At 33.4% G+C, this 21,781-nt stretch overlaps 2 protein-coding genes across 2 annotated transcripts; both read right to left on the minus strand.

Moving 5' to 3' along the window:
* Nucleotides 1–2,336: 2,336 nt before the first annotated feature.
* Nucleotides 2,337–5,841, minus strand: LOC106126868 (arylphorin subunit alpha). Its single transcript, XM_013324771.1, has 5 exons — nucleotides 5,715–5,841; nucleotides 5,299–5,441; nucleotides 4,436–5,224; nucleotides 4,227–4,351; nucleotides 2,337–4,114 (listed from the first exon to the last, which is right to left on the minus strand). Exons 1-5 carry the CDS (start codon nucleotides 5,809–5,811, stop codon nucleotides 2,404–2,406), a joined length of 2,865 nt encoding a protein of 954 aa, XP_013180225.1. The 5' UTR covers nucleotides 5,812–5,841; the 3' UTR covers nucleotides 2,337–2,403.
* A 4,346-nt stretch (nucleotides 5,842–10,187) lies between these two features.
* Nucleotides 10,188–18,747, minus strand: LOC106126529 (uncharacterized). The gene is made up of 10 exons (XM_013324241.1): nucleotides 18,635–18,747; nucleotides 18,217–18,350; nucleotides 17,304–18,137; nucleotides 17,041–17,213; nucleotides 15,886–16,911; nucleotides 12,815–12,960; nucleotides 12,482–12,615; nucleotides 11,567–12,400; nucleotides 11,319–11,491; nucleotides 10,188–11,217 (listed from the first exon to the last, which is right to left on the minus strand). Exons 1-10 carry the CDS (start codon nucleotides 18,711–18,713, stop codon nucleotides 10,188–10,190), a joined length of 4,563 nt encoding a protein of 1,520 aa, XP_013179695.1. The 5' UTR covers nucleotides 18,714–18,747.
* Nucleotides 18,748–21,781: the final 3,034 nt, after the last annotated feature.

Genomic DNA, 21,781 nt, shown 5'->3' on the forward strand with positions numbered 1-21,781 from the left:
AATAAACAACAATTATAATAGTTACAAATTAAGGCAATGCAATCTTATTGCAATTAATTATCGAGTGACATTATTCTGGCATTGTTCACCAATGTTACCAAATGTAAAACATGTCTAATACGTCGCGTAATGTGTCTACATTCATATAGTTTTATTAGATCGTGTTTCGAGTAGGAAATATAAGACATCAGCCAATAGAGTTGATATTCGGAATACCTTGGCTTCACACGTCCTAAACTATTTCTGAATAACGCCCGTGGGGACTGAGTTACGTGTTATTTATATAAATACATCTCAACTATCTGTGTTACTGTTTGTGAACACTTTTCATATATCTATAATAGTTGTTTTATTGCTGTGTTTTATTTCGTTAACGATTTTATTTGGCAACCCATTGATATGTTTATTATATTTTAATTGTTTTTAATTTAATATTAATAAATGTATTAATTTAAGTTGTCGTTTAGAAATTTACAAAAAACAATTTGAAATCTACCTACAATTAGCAATATTTTTAGTCTGTAAATAGAACTTGCCAAAAAGCCAATAGAATACGCTTAATCTAATTAGTTCCATAAATGTCATATAACCTAGGTGGTGAAATATGCAGCCCTTTATTATAAAATAATTATAAACTGAGAAACAAACGAGAATCGTTATGGAATTTAAGTGACGGTTACGAATGTGGTTTATACGGCAAATTAAATATTAAGTTTGTGAAAAATTAAGTGATTTTATGCCGTTGTTGTTGAATTATACATCGAAGGTACATATGTTTTATCTATACATTTGTAATTGTTATGTATTACGTTTATATTTGTAGTATAAAAATTGTAATCAACAATAACATTTTAGATTATAAATAATCATTGGCAATAAACTAGTATTAGGTGAAAATATTTAGTACTAATATTATTTTTATATTTAATATTAGTTTTAATTAGAGAAAAAACGACTTATGTATTCAAATAAGATAATTAATATTACATTTGCAACAAGACACAAACAATGATGTCAAACATTCTTTGCAATTTTATCCATAACATAATTTTATATACTTTAATTCGTTTAGACTAAACCTCAAATAGTTCTTTAGAGTAATAGCGCATTAATTAGACACTAGGCTAAATCTAAACTGAACTCTGAGTCATTTGTGTCAATGGTATAGGAATATAGCTTTGATTTCGTACGGAACTGACCGCTCTTCTTTGTAGGAGATATTACGATTTATCTATCGATAAAATTCATTCTTGTTCAAAAGTGCCCTATTGTTTAAACTACAGCTGTTTAATATTAATACAGTATGATTTAAAGATTATTATATTTTTAATATTAGAATCAGTTTGATTTTCAAAACATGCTCAATATTTTGCGTGTTACATCTGTAAGATTAAAAATCTTTTTTCGTTACATTATTTAAGTAAACACATAATTTAAAAAATATAAAAGTAAATATTGTACGCTTAATAGTTTAATTAAATATATCTTATTTGTCTCTATTACAGTTCGAATTAACTGCTATAAATACCAAAATTTAAAAAAAAATGTCAGCAATGCAAAAAAAAAACAAAACAAAAAAAATTACACGTCAAGAAGTTACATAGATAGCGTATTTTTTACTGCCAACGCAAAACATTTAATTTCACTCGAGCGATGCCGAGCACAAACTGCTAGTCTTAAATTACGGAAATATGAATGATTATATTGAATACGTAATATGGAAAGTATGCACTTTAAAATTGAATGGAAGCAGATACGTAGTAAAACATGGAAATAATGTATCTATACTCGAAAGCTTCTGAAACCTTGTAATCGACTGTAAAAATATTTCTGTTTGCATTCTAGCTGTTGTCACAGTGGTGAGCGATGGTTTTTAAATTTTCCGTGATGAAAATAGGGAAAGCGTAACATCGTTGTAAACTTTTTGGACCTACGCCAAATATAATGACAGATATTTGGATGACATACTTAGATTGTTGCAATTTTCTTTACTATTGTTATCCAATTTATAGTTTCGGGATGTTGATTTCAGTTTCATATCGGCGATAACCTTAATTTAGTTAGTTGAATTATAAATAGTTTTGTGACGCTTTTGTGCCATTCATAATATTTTTAATCTAAACTGTTTTCATGGAAACGATGAGCGATGAAGTATTAAGCTAAAAACATAAACAATTGCGGTTTAAAAATAAGCTTCAAGCGGCTTTTAATAACCTGAATTGCGCGAAGTAATTATTTATATCAAAACGTTTGAAATGAGGAAATAATTAATTAAAATTGGTGTCCATAATAAATCAATTTCTTAATTTATAATGCATTTTATTTACATTCTACATTAACCCGTTATTTATAATTAAAACAAAACAATAACAAATATTAGAAATAATAATTAAATAAAATTACTCAATAATATACTTTCTCCTCTGTACTATCAAAGTTGTCGAATGGATTAGTAAAAAGAAAATCGTACACAGTTGGATTACGTTTCTTCGAAATTATAACTACAGTAGGCTCGGTCATAATATCATCCACGTTGTACTCTTCTTTCAAATCTTTTGTTGGATTTTGTAAACTGTCAGTTTTTTCAGTCTCTTTTATTACGTTCTTAAAAACATTTTTATCGTCATTTGAAGTATAGATAATTTTCTCGAAATCCTTCTCATTGGTGTTCAAGTCTTCTTTAACCTTTATTTCAAGATCACGTACTCCTTTATTAGTTGAAATGTCAATGACATTCTCAGTTGATGTCTCTTTAAAATTGTCTTGCCACTTTTTGGTATAATTTCCTCTTTTTGTTGAATAATCATCTTTTTTTCCATATTGACCTCGTTTTGATTTGTAATCAAAAGGTTCCCTCTTCATAGTAAAATCAGGACGAGCTGATAATTTCAAAATCCTTAGTGGTTTTTGTATTTCACTGCTCTTTTTTAGAATTTCGTCAAATTCTTCTTCATTTTTTGGTTTTTCTGAAAAATCAGATTCCATAGAATTAATGTTATATAAAGTTTTACTGATGTCTTCTTCGCTTTCATCTATGAATTGATTTTTAATTGATTCGGCATAATAAGATGTTGGTATTTCAGAAGTATCTTGTGTGTCTACCTTGTAGTTTGTTCTTTTTGCCAAATAATCCTCTTTTTTACCATATTGGCCCTTTTTCGATTTGTAATCAAAAGGTTGTTTATTCGCATTAAAACTTGGACGAGCTGGTGATTTTAAAAGTCCCATTGGTTCAATTTCATTACTCGACCAAGTGTTGGACGATTCTGGTACATCAACAACTTCTTTAACAGGTTTATTTTCAACTTTATGTGTTATAATAACATCTTTTATAAGAGCATTTGGAAGATCGAGTAGTTGATGCATATTAATATTAAGATCCAGTGGGTAACCTGGGTTCAACATAGCATCGAAATTGTATTCTACGTTTGCAAAACGTCCATTTACTGCTGGTTTTATATATGGAGCTATAAAGACGAATATTTGGAATGGTAAACCATTTTCAGAGCCTTTAGGAAGTACCAATCGCGAAGGAAATCCTGTCTGAGATTCTACTGTTTTAAGTGGGAGAGCATTTAATCCAAATTCTGCATCTTCTAACTGTTTCTTTATAATTTTTAAAGATGTCAAGTCAGGTGATAATTTCATCTCATCCGATGTCCTGGTTATCATATTTTTACCTCTTTTAAGGTTAATTTCAAAACAATCAAGCATAAAGAATAGATTTTTCATTTGACCCATTTGTCCAGGCAAAACTTTAGGGCTTATAAATAACTTAGCAAATCCCTTTTGTGTTACTAAAGATGAAATGTTAAGTTTTATTGAAAATGGTTTGTGATTCAATCTATACTGCCCGATCTTAACTAAAAACTTGCTATTACTTGCCGAAGTTTTGAGAGCATCGGTTGCATCAAATTCAAAGTATTCGAAAGAGGTCATCATTTTTTTTATATCTACATTTACGATTTCTACTCCAGGAAAGATTAAGTCGTTCCTGCTATAACCTGGTAATACACTTAGAGCGCAATCAACTAAATCCACTATTTTTTTGTTAATCTTCCAGAACATAGGATCTCTTACAGTAGTTAAATAGTGTGCTAACACCGAAGGTAATCTGAAAAAATAATTATGATTATTAACAAAGAAAAGTTGAGTGTAAATGAAGCATTTGTCGCTTATTTACGACAATGAATAGGTAAAATAACATTAAATATTATTATGCTCACCTTTGTTCGGAAGTAAAGTCGGTACCAAGAAGCTTGTATGCCAAATTTTGATAGCTCTTACTACTTATTACTAAGATGTCCATTAAGTGATTTATAATGTCTTCTTTGGCGAACCCTTTGTCCCTCTGAAAGTTGTTAAATTTTATTTATTCATAAGAAATATATTTGTAATTTTATATAATAATAATTATGTAACTAAAATAACTTACCATATGGGAGGCAACTGTAACAATATTCTCCTCAATGTTTCGAAGTAATGTAAAGTCTTCGCTATCAAGTAAATCAGCTAAATTACTTTGGGCAAAGTCTTTTCCGTTGGAGTAAATCAGCGTCGAATAGTATGGTATCATTGTTTTTATATTCCAGTCAAAATTTTCTAGTTCTGGGAGATCATTTGAATACCTTTCTAAGTTGTATCTGGTTGCAAGCTGTTTTAACGTATGATACAAATTTTCACCTAATTTAGGTCGAATGCCTAATGAAACATTAAGCCATGGAAATGAATTTAATTTGTTTAAATAGTAATAAGTATTTAATCCAACGTCCTCATTAAAGTACGTTAAAGACTCTTGAGTAGTTTCGTAAGGACCGTTAGAGTATTCAGCATCAACAATATACGAGTTGCCTTGTTCACGAACGTTTTCAGTAATATACCATTCTTCATCTGATAATAATAATGAACCTTTGATAATAGCTTCTTTATTAACAAAATAATTTGGAAGCAATTCGTAAGGAGGTGGGATCGAAACTTTTTCGGTGTCTTTTCTATTCAAGACTGCGAGATAAATTGCGTCGACGTAAATGCCACAATTAATGTTTTGCCTCGCCCAAGCAGCTGCTTTGTAAAATGTTTCAAAATCTTTAGCAAAATAAAGAACTTCGAATATAATTTTCAATTCGGCTACATGATCTTGGTTGTATTCTGTAAATATTTCGCCCTTAGGTAAAAATCCCTTTGAACTCTTATAATTTTGGAGAGTGGTTATTACATCTGGGTTCTGGAAAAAATATTAAATGATCCTCATTTTTTTTTAATTTACAATAATAGTATATTTAATTAATTTAGTATTACCAGATAATTTCCGTTTCCGTAATCATTTGCAAAATCATTACTTAAACTTGTAATCAGTAAATCATTACTGTCTTCGCACACATTTTCGAACAAAGGCATTAAACGTCTTTGAAAATACACCCATTCTTGTTTCTGAACTGGAACTGAAATAGGGAAAAATATTATATTACCAAGGAAAAGATCGCCAAAAGAGTTTGATTTTGTAAAGACAAAGGGCACATAGTAAAGAATATCGTGCACAAAATTAAAAAAAATTGCCAGAACTATATCCTCTTCTCAGTAGACCAAAAAGAAATGAAGACTACATAAAATAAATTTTAATTGATAGAAACCATCAAACCGTCGAGCTTCAATTTTATAGCAACCATTTAAGGGTTTTACGTAAATTCTTAGTACTTACAAAATTAATATTTTACCTGTTCTCGGTTGCCATGGTGTTGTAGGAACCTTAATAAGGTATCCTGAAGTCCCAAGAGAGACAGCAGCTAGCACTAATAATGTTAATTGAAACATGACTACGACTGATTCGTTATTTCGTTCTTTGCTGTATAAATACTTTCTTTAAGGGGCAATGAATTAGTTATTCTTGAAAATAAATAGATAAATAGTTTAATGCACTATATTTTTACGACAATTTTGTTTGTTATGACTAATACGCAACATTATAAAGTCAATGGGATAAGAGGTCAATCATATTGAATAAAAACGTCAGGAACGGTAAATATAAAGGCTCCTTAAGCATAGTATCTAAGGATTTCAAATCCTGACAAAATTGTCATGATTTTTTTAGTAACGCCATTTGTTTCTCTGTACTGTTCAACTGTTTGAACACATCGTTTAAAAGTAATGATATTTATCTATAAATCTATTTTATTGTTAACGTTTTTATAAAATTACTAGCTATCGCCCACAACTTCGTCCGTCAAAAAACATAATTAGTATTCTACGTGTTTTTCAGGACCTTGTTCTATATGTATGCCAAATTTCATCGAGATCCATTCAGCCGTTCTGGATATACTTTCCAACAAACATCCGTCCATCCAATCATTCATCCATCCATGTAAACATTAGCATTTAATTAATATTAGTAAGATGACTGTGGTCATGCTTAATCATATAATTTTGACATAGACGGGAGCATAAACCGTTCAACCGTTCTTATACAAATTTCATAAAAGTAAAGGTCATAAAGGTCATGATTAATGCTGCCAACGTATAAATTCTGTTCAACACCCTTAGTTAACAAGCGCGTGAGTTTATAAAATAGATAAAAATTCATAAGTTCGTCATCCTATCTTTATCAGTTGCAAAATTATTACAGGTCATGTCATAACAAGATTTATAAACAATCTCCAACGCTATCCAAGTGTAATGTCAACGCACTGACCTATCACAAACTTGCTGTGAACAATCACGTTGTTTTTTAATGAAGTTATCTCGCTATTTCGTCATATTTACGCAGGTTATTACAGAATCATAATTTAGTCTGGAACTTTATCAGTTTCTAGAAAACGCTTAAGCTAATTAAGGGTTCCATAATATATTTATGTTTCACCAAAAATGTCTTCAATTTTCAACGTCAATTTTACAGATCTGCATCATCATCATACATCCCCACCGAGGGGCTCGGAGCCTACCCTAAGTTAAGGGTGATTAGGCCATAGTCAACCACGCTGGCCAAGTGCGGGTTGGTTGACTTCACACATATCTTTGAATTTCTTCTCAGATATGTGCAGGTTGCATCACGATGTTATCCTTCACCAATTCAGATCTGCATGCAATTGAAATATATCCTGTTTTAGGTTTTGTATGACGAATCAATCAAATCTTAGTACATCTATCTTATTCATTGAACTAATGAAGCCATTAGACAGTTGAGTTTATTTTCGTCTTTAATTATGTTTTATGCTTCGACTGGCATTGATCCATATACATTTAATTTTACTACGCTGCATTAATGTCTCTCGATAATGCTGCCAACATTAGCTTCGATTACTTCCATTTCCCTATTAATTTATTTACAACCAATTTAAATCCAAGTTAATAGATAAAATAATTGAATTCACACTTTTTCGGTCATCATCGACTTCGCGGAGTATTCATTTGAATTCCGTTACATATATAATCATCCCTTTTACTGTCATAATAATATTATAAATGCGTATGTTTAAATGAGTGGATGGATGTTTGTTTGAAGGTATCTCCGGAACGGCTCAATGGAGCTCGCTGAAATTTGGCATAGATGTAGAACATACTCTAGAAAACCAACTAATTAAGTTAATTAGTTGTTCTAATAGTAATCTAAACAGTGGTCTAATGTTGTTACTAATTACATTTTTTTTAATACCGTGCGGACGGAGTCGCGGGTTACAGATGGTCTTTGATAAAACAAAGACTTCATATGTACTAGCCCAGACATGGCAGAAGATTTCTTCGGTAAGTCAGTTCTAACCTATTCTAGGTCAACGAATACGTCTTGCGTATTCCAAAATTGAATTCCGGCCAGAGATAATATTTGCAATACGCATTCATACTGGTTTCAGATACTACTAATACGAGCGGTATTTCTTTAGTATATCTCTCAGATGTTGTAATGTTGATAGAAAATTCCCTAAGTATCATTTCTTTTTACGTATAGTATTCACAGTGGGTAATATTGTTGTGACACATTATGTCCACTTTGCTTTCCAATCCGTTTCTTATACGAGAATGATGGGACGATGATGTAGATTTATAGGTAGGCAACTCATCTGCAATTGCGGATTTCTATGGGCAACAGTCGCTTCGCTATTATGACGAATTTAGGTTGGCGCTTTCACGTTTCCCAACTTAATATTATTTGATTGAACAATCATGTTATACTATAGTAGTATTAGTTGACACATTCTTTTGTTCGATATAACACGTTATAGAGCAGAGAAAATATCGGAAGCTATATCAAGGACTCGTAATGTAAACAACACTATCCAGATCCGTAAGCAAATACTTGTGAACGGCCAAATATAATATTTTACTATCCATTTACCAAACACACGTCTATTTAATAATATTGATAAGTTTCTTCTATAGAGGAATTTGACAAAACAAGTTTTGATTGGTCAACCATAGTCTCTTCGTTATCTTTCATTTTTATACACTTCGTTAATTGGTATATAGTACGTCTAAAAAATAATCTACTATCAAAGATCTGTGGAAATATTTGTCTTTAGTCTTTTATCTTATTCATTCCTTTGTGTTGGCTCAAGACTTATGTCTAATTTTTGCATTTTAAAATAATTCTAATTGTCTAACAAAAAAAAAAGAAAGTAGCCATTAGCTATAAAGCTGCAAAAATGAAAGTGGCAATAATTTTAATTGTTCTAAATATAATGTATGAGTATAAAGGTGATGTTACTCCGTCGCCAAATATCCCAGATAACACCTTGTCATGTTGCCATCATTTGTTTTGAGCGAGTGCTAATGGAATTCTTCTATGTCTACGTGCCAAGACACTTGGACTAAATGAATGGAAGGCCTGTGTCTCTAAATACTATCACACATTATAATCAAAGGTCTAGTCTATATTTGATTGTATTATTGCTACGTTGTAATCAAGATCGTTAGAAAAATACTTTCGTACTTAATTTCTTTAAGACGACGTATCAACAATTTTAAGATATATGCCATCTGTTGCATAAACTCATAAACACAGATGTAATAGCACATGATTCGATTTATTGCTTGTGATTTAGCTATGTTTGTATTTATCTTATAGGATAATATCAGTAAACTGAACAAAAATATTAAAGAGATATCGTTATTGACATCATCATCATCCTTTATTTGCTCATTTTTGGACATAGCATGTTATATGCATATCATGTGAGTTTTTAAATTAAAGATTACCATTGAAAGTTGCATAATAAATTATGCCATCTAGTGACAAAAGTTATCACTGTATGTATCATAAAATAAAATTCACAGTCACCAACAGATGGCGACTGTCATTCAAGGATTTGGAATTTCGTTTTGTAATACTATTTATTACATTTATTAAGTTAGTTATTATGTACTATATTCTATGTATATGTCTTTGACATGATTTCATTTTTTTTTTCACCGAAAGAAGAACAGAATGTTCTCACATAACCTGCCAATTACAATGTATTATTTTCCTCTGGATTGGCCTATAAAGTAAGTTTTTAAATTATAATGACCAACAGAAATTAAACGAAAAAACAAATTACGGAATTAACTTGTTAATATCTTTATTTTCTAAGTTTCGACCACGTTAAATGTTGTTTTCTATTTGTTGAACATTTTTAGTAGGTTGCTTACTTAGATTCTTTTTGAAATTGCAAAATAATCAAGCAATAAAATATATGTCTGTATGATCAATTTTGTGGAATAGTGTTTATTTTTAAGAGATTTCTACAAATATTTACGCAAAGCTGCAGTCTCCTCAATTTATCGGCACGGGTCTGTTGACAAGTGAAACGTGTCGAGTGTGTAAATTGGATTGAGAGGAAAACGTTGAAAGCTTTTTATATTAGGCTAGATATCGTATGTACCAATTTTGCTATGACTAATGTCGAAGTAGTACACAATATATTTGGGATCAATTTTATATTATTATTATTTACTTTATAGCGAAATTTATTTATGTATGAATACTATGAGTCTAATATGGCGATTCAACTAGTTATGAGACTAAATTATCTGCAAGTTGTTCGTTTTCTATTACTCAATGTATCTAATAGCATAAAATAAACGAATTTGGCGGCAAAAAAAAACAAAATTGCATAATTATAAATAACACATGGATTTATTTATTTCTTTTTTTACAATGCTTTGCTTTATTTTTATGCAAGTCTCAAATGTTCTATAACGGAAAAATGTGGTTTTTGTATTTACAAGTCAAAAAGGTTAACATCTTTGTCTACCTTTTTGTTGATGTCAACGTCAGTCATGTAATCGTCCATTCCTACCATAGTTCGGTCAAACATGTTGTAGTTCTTCAGCACCCAGCGGTCCCATCTGGTCTTCATATCACAGCCTTGCTTCTTGTGGTAGATCACAACATTGACGAATTTCATGTTAGGTGTAAAGAACTTAGCAACGTCAATAGTACGATCAAACGGAAAACCTAATGGCATCTTGTCAAGAAGAACAGTGGATCTGAAATCTACAACCAGGTCCTTGCGGTTGGTGTCAAGTATGCTTATGTCAACGTTATCAACCAACTTCAACGGTGTTACGATGGCGTACAGCAAGAAGTTCATACCACCGATGCGACCCTTAGGCAACAGAAGCCTTGTCGGGAATCCAGTGTGGTAGTTCCTCAAGTCCTTCATCAGCAGATCCCTCATGTCGGTCATTGTGTCAATCTTCTTCCAGAAGTCACGCGTCATGATACGATCGCGCACCAAGTTGTGCATGTCCATCGAATTTCTTACAATGGTATTCTTACCGGTGTTCAATTTGTAAAGGAAGGAGTCCAATTCCACAAAGTTTATGCGGTTGCGGTCGAGATCAATCAGGCGGCCCCAATGATCTTCTTTTGGTCCCAAGAATAACCTCACCACACAGTCTACAGTTTTATCGGACTGAATGTCAAGTGTGATTGTAAACGGTTGGTGGTTAAGACGACGTTTGCGTACCAAGAATACCATATCAGAGGTAGTCTTTTTAAGTTCATCTCCAGTTAGTGTAACGGCATTTGTCATATCCATTAGGTAGTCGTCAAAGTATGTTACCAATTTATCAACGACGATGTTATCAATCTTTACTCCAGGGAAGAATAGTTCCTCCTTTGTGTAGCAAGGCAGACGTTTCTTGAATAGTATCAGCAAGTCACACAAACGTTTCTGTAGTTGATAGAAGATCGGGTCACGGAGAGCAGTTTGGTACATGTCGAGAACAGTTGGTGTGACAAAGTATCTGAAAAGAGACGTACCATGTGAAAATTTGTTATAAACAAAAATTTGTTACCTTGTTATATAATAAACCAATTTAAAAACTTGTTTTAGGCTGAAACTTACTTGTCAGAATTAAATGTATTAAGTCCCATTACGGATTTCATGATGATAAGCAGATAGCGGTAAGCATCAATGTGGAATTTATCAACTTCAACCTTGTCGATTTTTCCGAAAACAAGCTTTCCTAGAGTCTCAACATCTTCATATTTCACCAAGTCCAATCGGATACCATTGATCTATTCATTACAAAAAAGATAGTCATTGTCTGGAAATTAAATCAAATTATATTTTACAAATTATGAAATACTTACATCTATGTAGCCCTTAATGATGGCATCTTTAATAATCATTTCGTAGTTTTCGACTAGACGCACAACGTTGATATCCTTGTCACCAACAAGAACGTAGTTGTTTGGTCTTAGTGGTAATTGGACACCATTGTGAAGCAGCATCCATGGCCAGTAACCCTTCCTAATGGGCTTGTTCCATGTCAATGTAGTAATCTCACCAAGTCCGTTTGACAAGCGTTCCAAGTAGTACCTTGCTAGGATTTGTTGGCAAACATAGAAATTCAGTTCCCATCTACGCATTTTTAGTTTATCAATAACGTTGTCCTTCATCCAGAAGGGATAGTCCACATGGAAGTAATAGTAGTAAGTGTTTAGATCAATATCCTCAGTGAAATATCTGAGCGTGTCTTCGTCGCTAAGGTAAACGCGTTTATCGAAAATGTTCTCATCAATAACATAGACGCCCTTATCAGTCATCTTGATACCGTAGAAGTCACAGAGTTTTGTGTCTAGGAGTCCTCTCTTCATCTTCAATAAATAAGCCTTTTGAATAACATCGGCACGTACAAAGTAGTAGGGGTAGATCTCATAAGGAGGCGGTAGAATAATTCCCTTGCAGTCTTCGCGATGTCTGACAGCCACTGTGAGAGCGTACACGAACATACCCTCGTTCATGTAGAGGCGCATCCAGCAAGCTGTTTTTATGAACGTGTTGAAATCTTTGGCGTAGTAGAGCAAGTGGAACATGGACACGACTTGCTTAAGTTGGCCGTCGACGTGAATAGTGAATATTTCACCACGGGGCAGCATTCCCATTTTTACCAAGTTGACAAAATTTTTAACGACATCAGTTCTCTAGAAAACAATAGTAGGGCTTTAGCAATTTACAATAATAGTCCATAGAAAAAAAATTGCAATGTGTTATTACAAACTTACGGTGTATAAGTTAACATTTTCTTCGATCTTAAAATTCATTCCAATTTCTTTGATGTCTGTGTACATCACCGGCTCAATGACATGGTTCAGTAATTTCAAAATAAACATTTGCTTCTGCTTAATATCCATCGTGACTGAAAAGAAGAATACATAATTTTAATATACATTTATCTGCTTTTAAAGGTTTTCATCATTATATATTTGCTACTGGACATAAAATATTCGATGACTAATTATTTATTAAGCTTGGAATTCAATAGCGCAACGAAATTATATAAGCGAATGATTCTTCTCAAATTAAATCGGATTGACATAAATTATGATCAATTTTACCTGATAGGTTCACGTCCAAATCCATGTGAGCCGAGGCCATGGCGGCCAGGCCCAACACTAGCAAAGCAATCGACTTCATCTTGCAGTCGTGCCAGTGCTTTCTTGACTGTGCTTCTTCCACGGTGGATCTCGTATTTATATCCCAATTTCACCTAATTACAAGTGACCTTACCTATGATTGTTTTCTTTTTTGATAAATATTAACAAAGAACGTTCTTCGTAATGCAACAATGTTTCTCTATTGATAAAGTATCGAACTTCTTATAATACAATGTATTTTGTATCTATAAACAAATGAACCACCTTTATCAAGCATTTTAGTTGTAATCTATTTAAAAATAATATATTTAAGGGCGATTAAATAGTCCAAACAAATATCGTGAAAAGATGACGCAATTGTGAAACAATGTCAAGTTACTAAGCAGTAATAAGACGATAATTTTTTGAAAAATATATATTGACATCATTTCTTTGAACGTTTGGTTAAATTAATACTTATAATAAACAAATGTGGATCAGTCACATGAGTTACTCCCGCTTTTGTCAAAACTCATGTTAACGTACCCAGACTTCATTGCCAGATCACAACGCTGTAGTGGATGCATGTTTAAAAGAAGAGCCTTCTCAAGGATATAGGCTACACATGTTCCCCAGTAACTTTTTGAATTATTAGAATTTACAAGGATGTCCATTCTGCGAAGTGATTTTGTTATACATTTTAAATTTTAGAGTTGTAGAGTCAGTAGCAGCATTACTAATTGCTCGAAATGCCCGCTACAGCTGCGCAATACTATAACCAACCAGAAATCAGGCGTGAAGTGGAAGTAATTTTGAGTTCCATTTAATGAGTGTGTGTGCTTGAGGCCAAATTCTAGTCCTCTTATTTCCACAATCTCAGTAACATAATAAATGTGAATGTTTAGATATATGGATGGATCTTTGTTTGAAGATATCTCAGTAACGGGTCAACGGATCTTTATGAAATTTGGTACAGATGTAGAACATAGTGTAGAAGAACACATAGGATACTATTAAGCATATTTTTCGTCGTGTGAGATTTTTAATTTGACGGATTTGCGGGCGATCGCTAGTTTTCTAAAACCGAAAGGATTGCAACTAAATGGCTCAGAAGAGGTGGTATAGGAATCTCCTTTCAGTAATTTCCCCTCCTCTGTCCATGAAGTTTTTAGTTGTCATTAATATTAATTAATTATAGGCAGCGGTCATTTCGCTATTGTAGCGAATATTCCGGTATTATAATGGTATCGCCTTTGCCTCCTCACTATTTACTAGTTTTATAATATAGGTGTGATGTTGCAGAATCAGTGCATATTTCTTGAATTGTGTTGTTGATGACAATACGATTTTTCATTTTTAATGTAAAAGGAAAGAAAGTTTAAATTTTTTTTTAATTGGACAAGTCAAAATCTCCAATTTAAAGAACAGATTTGATATATTGATTTATTACACTTTTTATTTATATTTCTTGTTATGTTCGATAGGTGTTCAAAACGGCGATAAGTGAAAAGTGTTTTTTTTTATTTTGAATAGAAATATTCTACTCGAAATCATTTCTCTCAAAATAATTTTATGTTGCTTATAAAAGTGATAAAATTGGGTGTCTGTAGGTATTAAAAAAAAGTCATACTTCGAGTACCGAGTCATGAGTACCCATTAGTCTTAAAACGTAGATAAATATGTAATGTACAAAGGAAATCAGTAACACCAAAACATTTAATTTATTCAATGTAATTAGAGAAAAATAAAAAACCGAAAACTATACAGATTAGTAAAGGGATTTATTTTTGTAATTTTATTATATTAATTATTTTGTCATAGCAACATTGTTTTTAATTTTTTTCAATGTAAGCACTAACAATATCTGCTTAGAATTATACCGTTGTAGGTAGTTTTATAATCTAGTGTTGATCATTGCTGCTAACTCCAGCTCAACTTACATCTTGAGCTACGTAATACAGTCACACATTTGATAATTATAACGTTCTCAACGATGCACTCAATTAGTTAGGAGTCGAAATTTAAATGGCAGCTGCTTAAATTTAAATAGAAAAAAATAGAAACGTAAATAATACACTGATTTAGAAGTACGTAATTGAATTGTTTAATGTTAATAGTGATTCATGAATTTTCAACTCGTCGACATCCCAGTTGCAGGTGCACACAACAGCCACCACGCTCCCTGTGCCCTCCGTGCCTTCGTGCCGCGCGCTCCGCGCCTTGGGCCGCAGTCCGAGACGCGATATGACGTGCGAAGAAATCAAAACAAATACTCGCCCTGAAGATGGACCCTCGAGGCTCCGAAACTAGTCGGTGTCATCACCGGACGGTCAGACGTGAGTTAAGCAGTTTCTAATTAATTTATTAGAAGTTCTTAGTTTGTAGTAGCTCCTAGTGATGGCGATTTTGAATGTTTGCTTAAATCTGTTGTATAGAATATAGAATACATGACCCCTGTTTGCGGTTGTCATCATGTAATTTTAAAAAATGTGCTCTACAGCTGCTACCGTAAATGAAATAACCTTTAAAATGCGTGAAAACCAAACATAACACTTGTATATGGCGATTATTTTCTCGCCCCTTTAGTTTAAAAATTGCAGATGTGTTTCCGGCCTTTAATAGGCAGGGAGAAAGGAAAAATTGTGAGGATATTTCCTTTTCCTGTTTATCATCTTCACCACTAAGTCCACTTCTTTTTCCCATCCTTTCCTAGTAAGAAAGTAGTAGAAATAAGAAGAGGGATTAAATTTGCACAATACTTTTCTATTTCAGATCTTTTAGATCAAAAATGAACTAAACTTTAAGTACTTACTAAATTCATTACGGATTGTTTAAATAAAATGTTGTGCTTTTTTTACGTAAGATAGAAACAGTGTCTAAAAAAATATTTTAAAATATAATATTACTATGTATACTTTAATGGACATTGTAGATATAGTTTTAGGTTAGGGCTTTTAATAAAAATAAGTTTATTTTTATAATTTTTTTTATTATTTTATAATGCTTTAAATAACCGTCATTTTTAAATTACAATCGCTTTAGTCATTGATTACAAGTCGAAAAGATTAACATCTCTGTCGACTTTAGTGTTGATATCAACATCTACCATGTAGTTGTCGTTACCAACAATGGTGTGGTCGACCATGTTGTAGTTCTTCAGTACCCAGCGGTCCCATCTGGTCTTCATGTCACAGACCTGCTTCTTGTGGAAGATCACAACATCGACGAACTTCATGTTCGGTGTAAAGAACTTAGTGTAGTCAATAGTACGATCAAACGGAAAACCTAATGGCATCTTGTCCAGAAGAACAGTTGATCTGAAGTCCACTAACAGGTCTTTGCGGTTGGTGTCCAAGATAGTCAGGTCAACGTTGTCGACTAATTTCAAGGGAGTTACAATGACGTACAGCAAGAAGTTCATACCGCCGACGCGACCTTTAGGCAACAGAAGCCTTGTCGGGAATCCAGTGTGGTAGTTTCTCAAGTCCTTCATTAGCAGATCCCTCATGTCGGTCATTGTGTCAATCTTCTTCCAGAGATCACGAGTCATGTAACGATCGCGCACCAAGTTGTGCATATCGATTGAGTTCCTGATAATGGTGTTTTTGCCGGTAGTCAGTTTGTATAGGAAGGAGTCCAACTCAACAAAGTTGATGCGGTTTTGGTTGAGATCGATCAAACGGCCCCAGTGATCTTCTTTGGGTCCCAGGAACATACGCACCACACAGTCAACAGATTTATCAGACATGATGTCCAGAGTAACTTTGAAAGGTTGATGATTAAGGCGACGTTTGCGGACAAAGAATACCATATCCGATGTAGTTTTCTTCCATTCGTCGTCAGTGTATGTTACGGCGTTAGTCATGTCCATTAAATAGTCGTCGAAGTAAGTAACCAGCTTGTCAACTACAACATTGTCAACCTTCACACCAGGGAAGTACAGCTCATCTCTTGTGTAGCATGGGAGACGTTTCTTGAAGAGGATCATCAAATCACAAAGACGTTTCTGCAGTTGATAGAAGATAGGGTCACGAAGAGCAGTCTGGTAGATGTCAAGGACAGTCGGTGTAACGAAGTACCTGAGAAAAGATATTTATTGTTACTATACCACAAATTTTTATTAATATTAGAGGGAGACTAAGAGATATGTGTTGTGGGCGTTATCGACATTAGTTTCTGTATCATTTTATTAAAGAAACAAAACTTACTTGTCGGAATTGAACGTGTTAAGTCCCATTACAGACTTCATGATGATAAGCAGGTAGCGGTAGGCGTCGATGTGGAATTTGTCGACGTGCGTCTTGTCAATTTTGCCGAAAACAAGTTTGCCAAGCGTTTCAATATCATCTACTTTGAACAAATCTAAACGAACTCCATTGATCTGTAAATTTAAACATTAAGATTGAATGATCATTAAATAATTTTTTACTAAAGTAACCGCGTAAAAATAACGAACTTATGAAATACTTACGTCAATATAACCCTTGAGAATAGCGTCCTTGATAATCATTTCGTAATTCTCGACAAGGCGAACTACGTTAATGTCGTTGTCACCTACCAAAACGTAGTTGTTCGGTCTCAGTGGGAACTGAACGCCATTGTGGAGCAGCATCCATGGCCAATATCCTTTCCTGACAGGCTTGTTCCATGACAAGGTTGTTATTTCTCCCAATCCATTGGACAGACGCTCCAAGTAGTACCTGGCAAGAATTTGCTGACAAACATAGAAGTTCAATTCCCACCTCCTTACTTTCAGTTTGTCAAAGAGCTCATCTCTCATCCAGAAGGGATAGTCTACGTGGAAGTAGTAGTAGTAAGTGTTAAGATCAATATCCTCTGTGAAATATCTCAAAACGTCGTTGTCGTTCAGGTAAACACGTTTATCGAAAATATTTTCATCAATTATGTAAATGTCTTTGTCAGTCTTCTTGATGCCATAGAAGTCGCAGAGCTTTGTGTCGAGTAATCCTTTCTTCATCTTCAATAAATAAGCCTTTTGAATGACATCAGCACGGACAAAGTAGTAGGGGTAGATCTCATAAGGAGGCGGCAGAATAATTCCCTTACAGTCTTCGCGATGTCTGACGGCCACTGTGAGAGCGTATACGAACATACCCTCGTTCAAGTAAAGGCGCATCCAGCAAGCTGTCTTGATGAAAGTGGTGAAGTCCTTGGCGTAGTAGAGTAAGTGGAACATAGACACGACTTCCTTAAGTTGGCGGTCGACGTGAATGGTGAATATTTCACCACGGGGCAATAATCCCATTTTCACAAAATTGACAAAAGTTTTGACGACGTCGGTTCTCTGAAATTATTGTTTCATTTGTTATTATAACTTATAATTTAGTGATACAAATGGCATAGTTACATTAACTGATACTTACGGTGTATAATTCGACGTTCTCCTCAATTTTGAAGTTCATGCCAATTTCTTCAATGTCCTTGTACATGACCGGCTCGGTGATGTGGTTCAGTAATTTCAAAATGAACATCTGCCTTTGTTTGATGTCCATATCAACTAAAACATATTTTAAAATATTTACAATTAATGTTTTGTGACAGGACTTCTGTTGCAAGGGAATCTAAACAAATTATACAATAAGAGCTCTCATACATTTGTAATTGACTTTTAAAGGTCACCGTAGAGTGGCATTCCTCTTTTAAATTCCAGCCTCATACCACATTTACCATATGGGGATAAAATGTTTAGCCGTTGGACTGTTATTGTGACTACTTAGCCTGAGCATTGCCAACGTAAACTTTGTGAGAAAATAATTAAGATATTAATTAAAGAAATCTTACCAAAGCGATGATCATCCACCTCAGGTCGAGCCGCTGCCAGGGCGGCAAGCCCCAGCACTAGCAATGCTATCGACTTCATGCTGCAGTTGAGCCGGTGCAACTGTGCTCCATACACTTTTCAGATCACCTTTTATACTAGAATCAATCATCCTGTGATTGACCTTCAATATGAATTGTTTTTAATTGATAACTTCTTCTCAAAGGACATCGACTTGGCTGCAGCAACAAAGTTGCAGTGCTGATAACCTTTAGAACTTTCTTCTATATGTTTTTGTAAGTAATCTTTACAAGTGATTGTTGCAATTACATTAAAGAGAAATATTTGTATAAGTTGGGTGCCTAATAATTACAAGAAATTTATAAGTTTTTTTTTCGGCAAATTTGACTTCAATTCGCCATAAAATATTTCCATAATCAGACTTTGAATAACAATAAAGACGACAGATTTAGAAAGTATGAAACTAATATCATACCATTGAAGAACTCTTGAAAAAACGGGAATCACAGTATTTTGTTTTATTCCGAAAAACGCAAGTGCATTGGGGATGTAAATTTCCCATGTATGTTGTTTAGAATTTAAATTTTACTCGAATAAAACTATTCCAATAATATACATTGGTAACCTAAAAATAAGTATCTCGAAAGTCTTATCATCTTTTCACTTTATGTATAAAAACATCGGTCAATATTGATTATATTAACATAACATCCAATTAAAATAAATAAATAGTACAGAGTAATTTGAATGCTACAAAGAGTCTGAGGTCCAATATATCATAACAAATAAAACATTCAGATAGTTTAAGTTCAAAGCGTATCTATGTTTTTATAGCTACATTGTTAGTATTAATACGAAGAAAAAGAATTTCAACATTAATTATATTACGTATGAAGGTTTGTTCTAAGGTTCTTTTGTTTCAAACATGCAATATTTTAACGCGGAATAGTTTCCACTTCACTCTTGTCTCTGTTGTTCTGTGACTTACTGTCTGGATGTATTATGGGATGTTTCGATTTTTAAATTGATGATACAAACATCTCTGTTTTTAAAAAGTTTCTAATTACAGCCTTATAAAAGTACTAGTGGTTGCCGGCGTCTCCGTAATAAATAATGGTAATAAAAAAATCATAATTTCTCGTGTTGAATGAATATATTGAATGCATTTTCTGCTGCATATATTGACTGTTAACAACTAAAGTTAGATAAAACCAAATTCAGAACATCTCAGTTTAAGTTTGAAGTTCATTTACAACTTTACGCTCCAGTAAACTGCGTAATAACTACAGCTGACCGATTTTCGACGTCGATGTTGGGCGACGGTCTTATTCCAAATATTATGTTCGTGAATATTTGAACCGAAAACGATATTTGTATGTACGTTGGTACTGTGACCTTTCGCTGTCTTATAACTTCTATGTTACAGTAGGTGTAGACTGTCAAAATACATGCTAAAATACTGTCATTCCTCTTTGGACTGTATTGGTCTGACATTTGCCTATTTCCGTTGCGGTTGCTAGCGTTTATGAAGATTAGAATTATTAATAGAGATAGAATTAATTAATTAGCAACGAAGAAAAAGCTATCATTTCTATGACCTACCCATTTGTATAGATTGCTGATCAGCGCTTTAAAAAAATTGCTTCCTCAATTGAACAATTTAAATGACTACTTTTGCTCGGCAATTGTTATTTTCAACCCTTACTCTGTGTACCTTATTCTGTGTCTTCTACGTTCCGTGTTCACTTGTCAAAGTCTCCATCGACAAAGAATAAAATCTTACTAATATTATAAATGCGAATGATTGGATGGATGGATGGATGTTTGCTCGAAGGTATCTTCAGAATACCTGAACGAATCTCTATAAAATTGGGCATACATATAGAACATAGTCGGATAAACACATGGGCTATTCATTATGTTTTTATTAATTTCTCGCGGACGGCGTCGCGGGCGACCGTTAGTTTGAAAATAATTTCGGAGTTGTTATAATTTTAATTACCTATGAGTACAGCTTTCAAATAAATCGAAGTTGACTATATGGCGGTATTGAGAAATTCAGTTGAAAGTTGCGGGAACTTGTTAGAAACTCGTAAATACGTGCGATATCGTTGTTAAATAGCAGAAACGATATACGAGGTGCAAGACTTTGATTTACTGTTAATTCAAACATGCAACACTTATGAGCGTATATCGCCACAATGTTCTGTAATGTATTGCAGTTTTGCGTGGCTTTAGCTTACTAGCATCAAGACAGGAGACACAAAAAACGTATTTTTCTGATACTTTGCTGAAACAGACTGTCTTTAAAAATATGCATTCTATTTGCGTTTACATTACGATTTAACGATTCCGTGTAAATTTAGTGATCTTCCGCTTTAATTACTACTCCTACTTTATATTATAAATGCGAATGTTTGGATGGATGTTAGTAAAAAGTATGTGCAGAAAGGCAGCATGGAACTCGCTTAAATGTTATATAGATGTAAAAAGTAGTCTGGAAGAACACATAGGCTACTAATTAAGTTTTGCTTTAATTCCGAGCGGACGTAGTCGCGGGCGACAGCTAGTGGTATATCTTGGTATAGTAACATATTACAGTTATTGCAATAAATTTTCAACAACTAAACAAGAGATATCAGTATCACCGGTCGTTGCACTGACCTATCACAAAATGGCAAAGGTAATGTTGCAAATAAAATATAATAACATACACGGCTTAGTAACAGATAGTAAGTTAAAAAATATACGTAGATTTGATTGCATACATCTTATTAATATTATAAATGCGAATGTTTGGATGACCAGAAGGTCTGCATGCATCTCGATGAAAAGATGTAGAACACGGCCTGAAAAGGATGTGTAATGTTCCCGCGAGATACGTTGGATTCATATATTTATTCAACTCGGCAATAGGTCAACACATCCAGTTAAGATTAGGCACATATATTATAACATACTAGCTGTCACCCGTGACTCCGTCCGCGTTGTAAAAATTTAATAACCAGCCTGTGTGTTCTTCAAGGCTATAGTCTATATTTATGCCAAATTTCAGCGAGATCCATCCAGCTGTTCTAGAGATGTTTATTTTCGATATTAGAAATACATTTTTTTATTTCGCGAAGACGAAATCGCGGGCGGTCGTTAGT

The sequence above is a fragment of the Papilio xuthus genome, unplaced genomic scaffold (assembly GCF_000836235.2).
Source record: "Papilio xuthus unplaced genomic scaffold, Pxut_1.1 DF824992.1, whole genome shotgun sequence".
Lineage (NCBI taxonomy): Eukaryota > Metazoa > Arthropoda > Insecta > Lepidoptera > Papilionidae > Papilio > Papilio xuthus.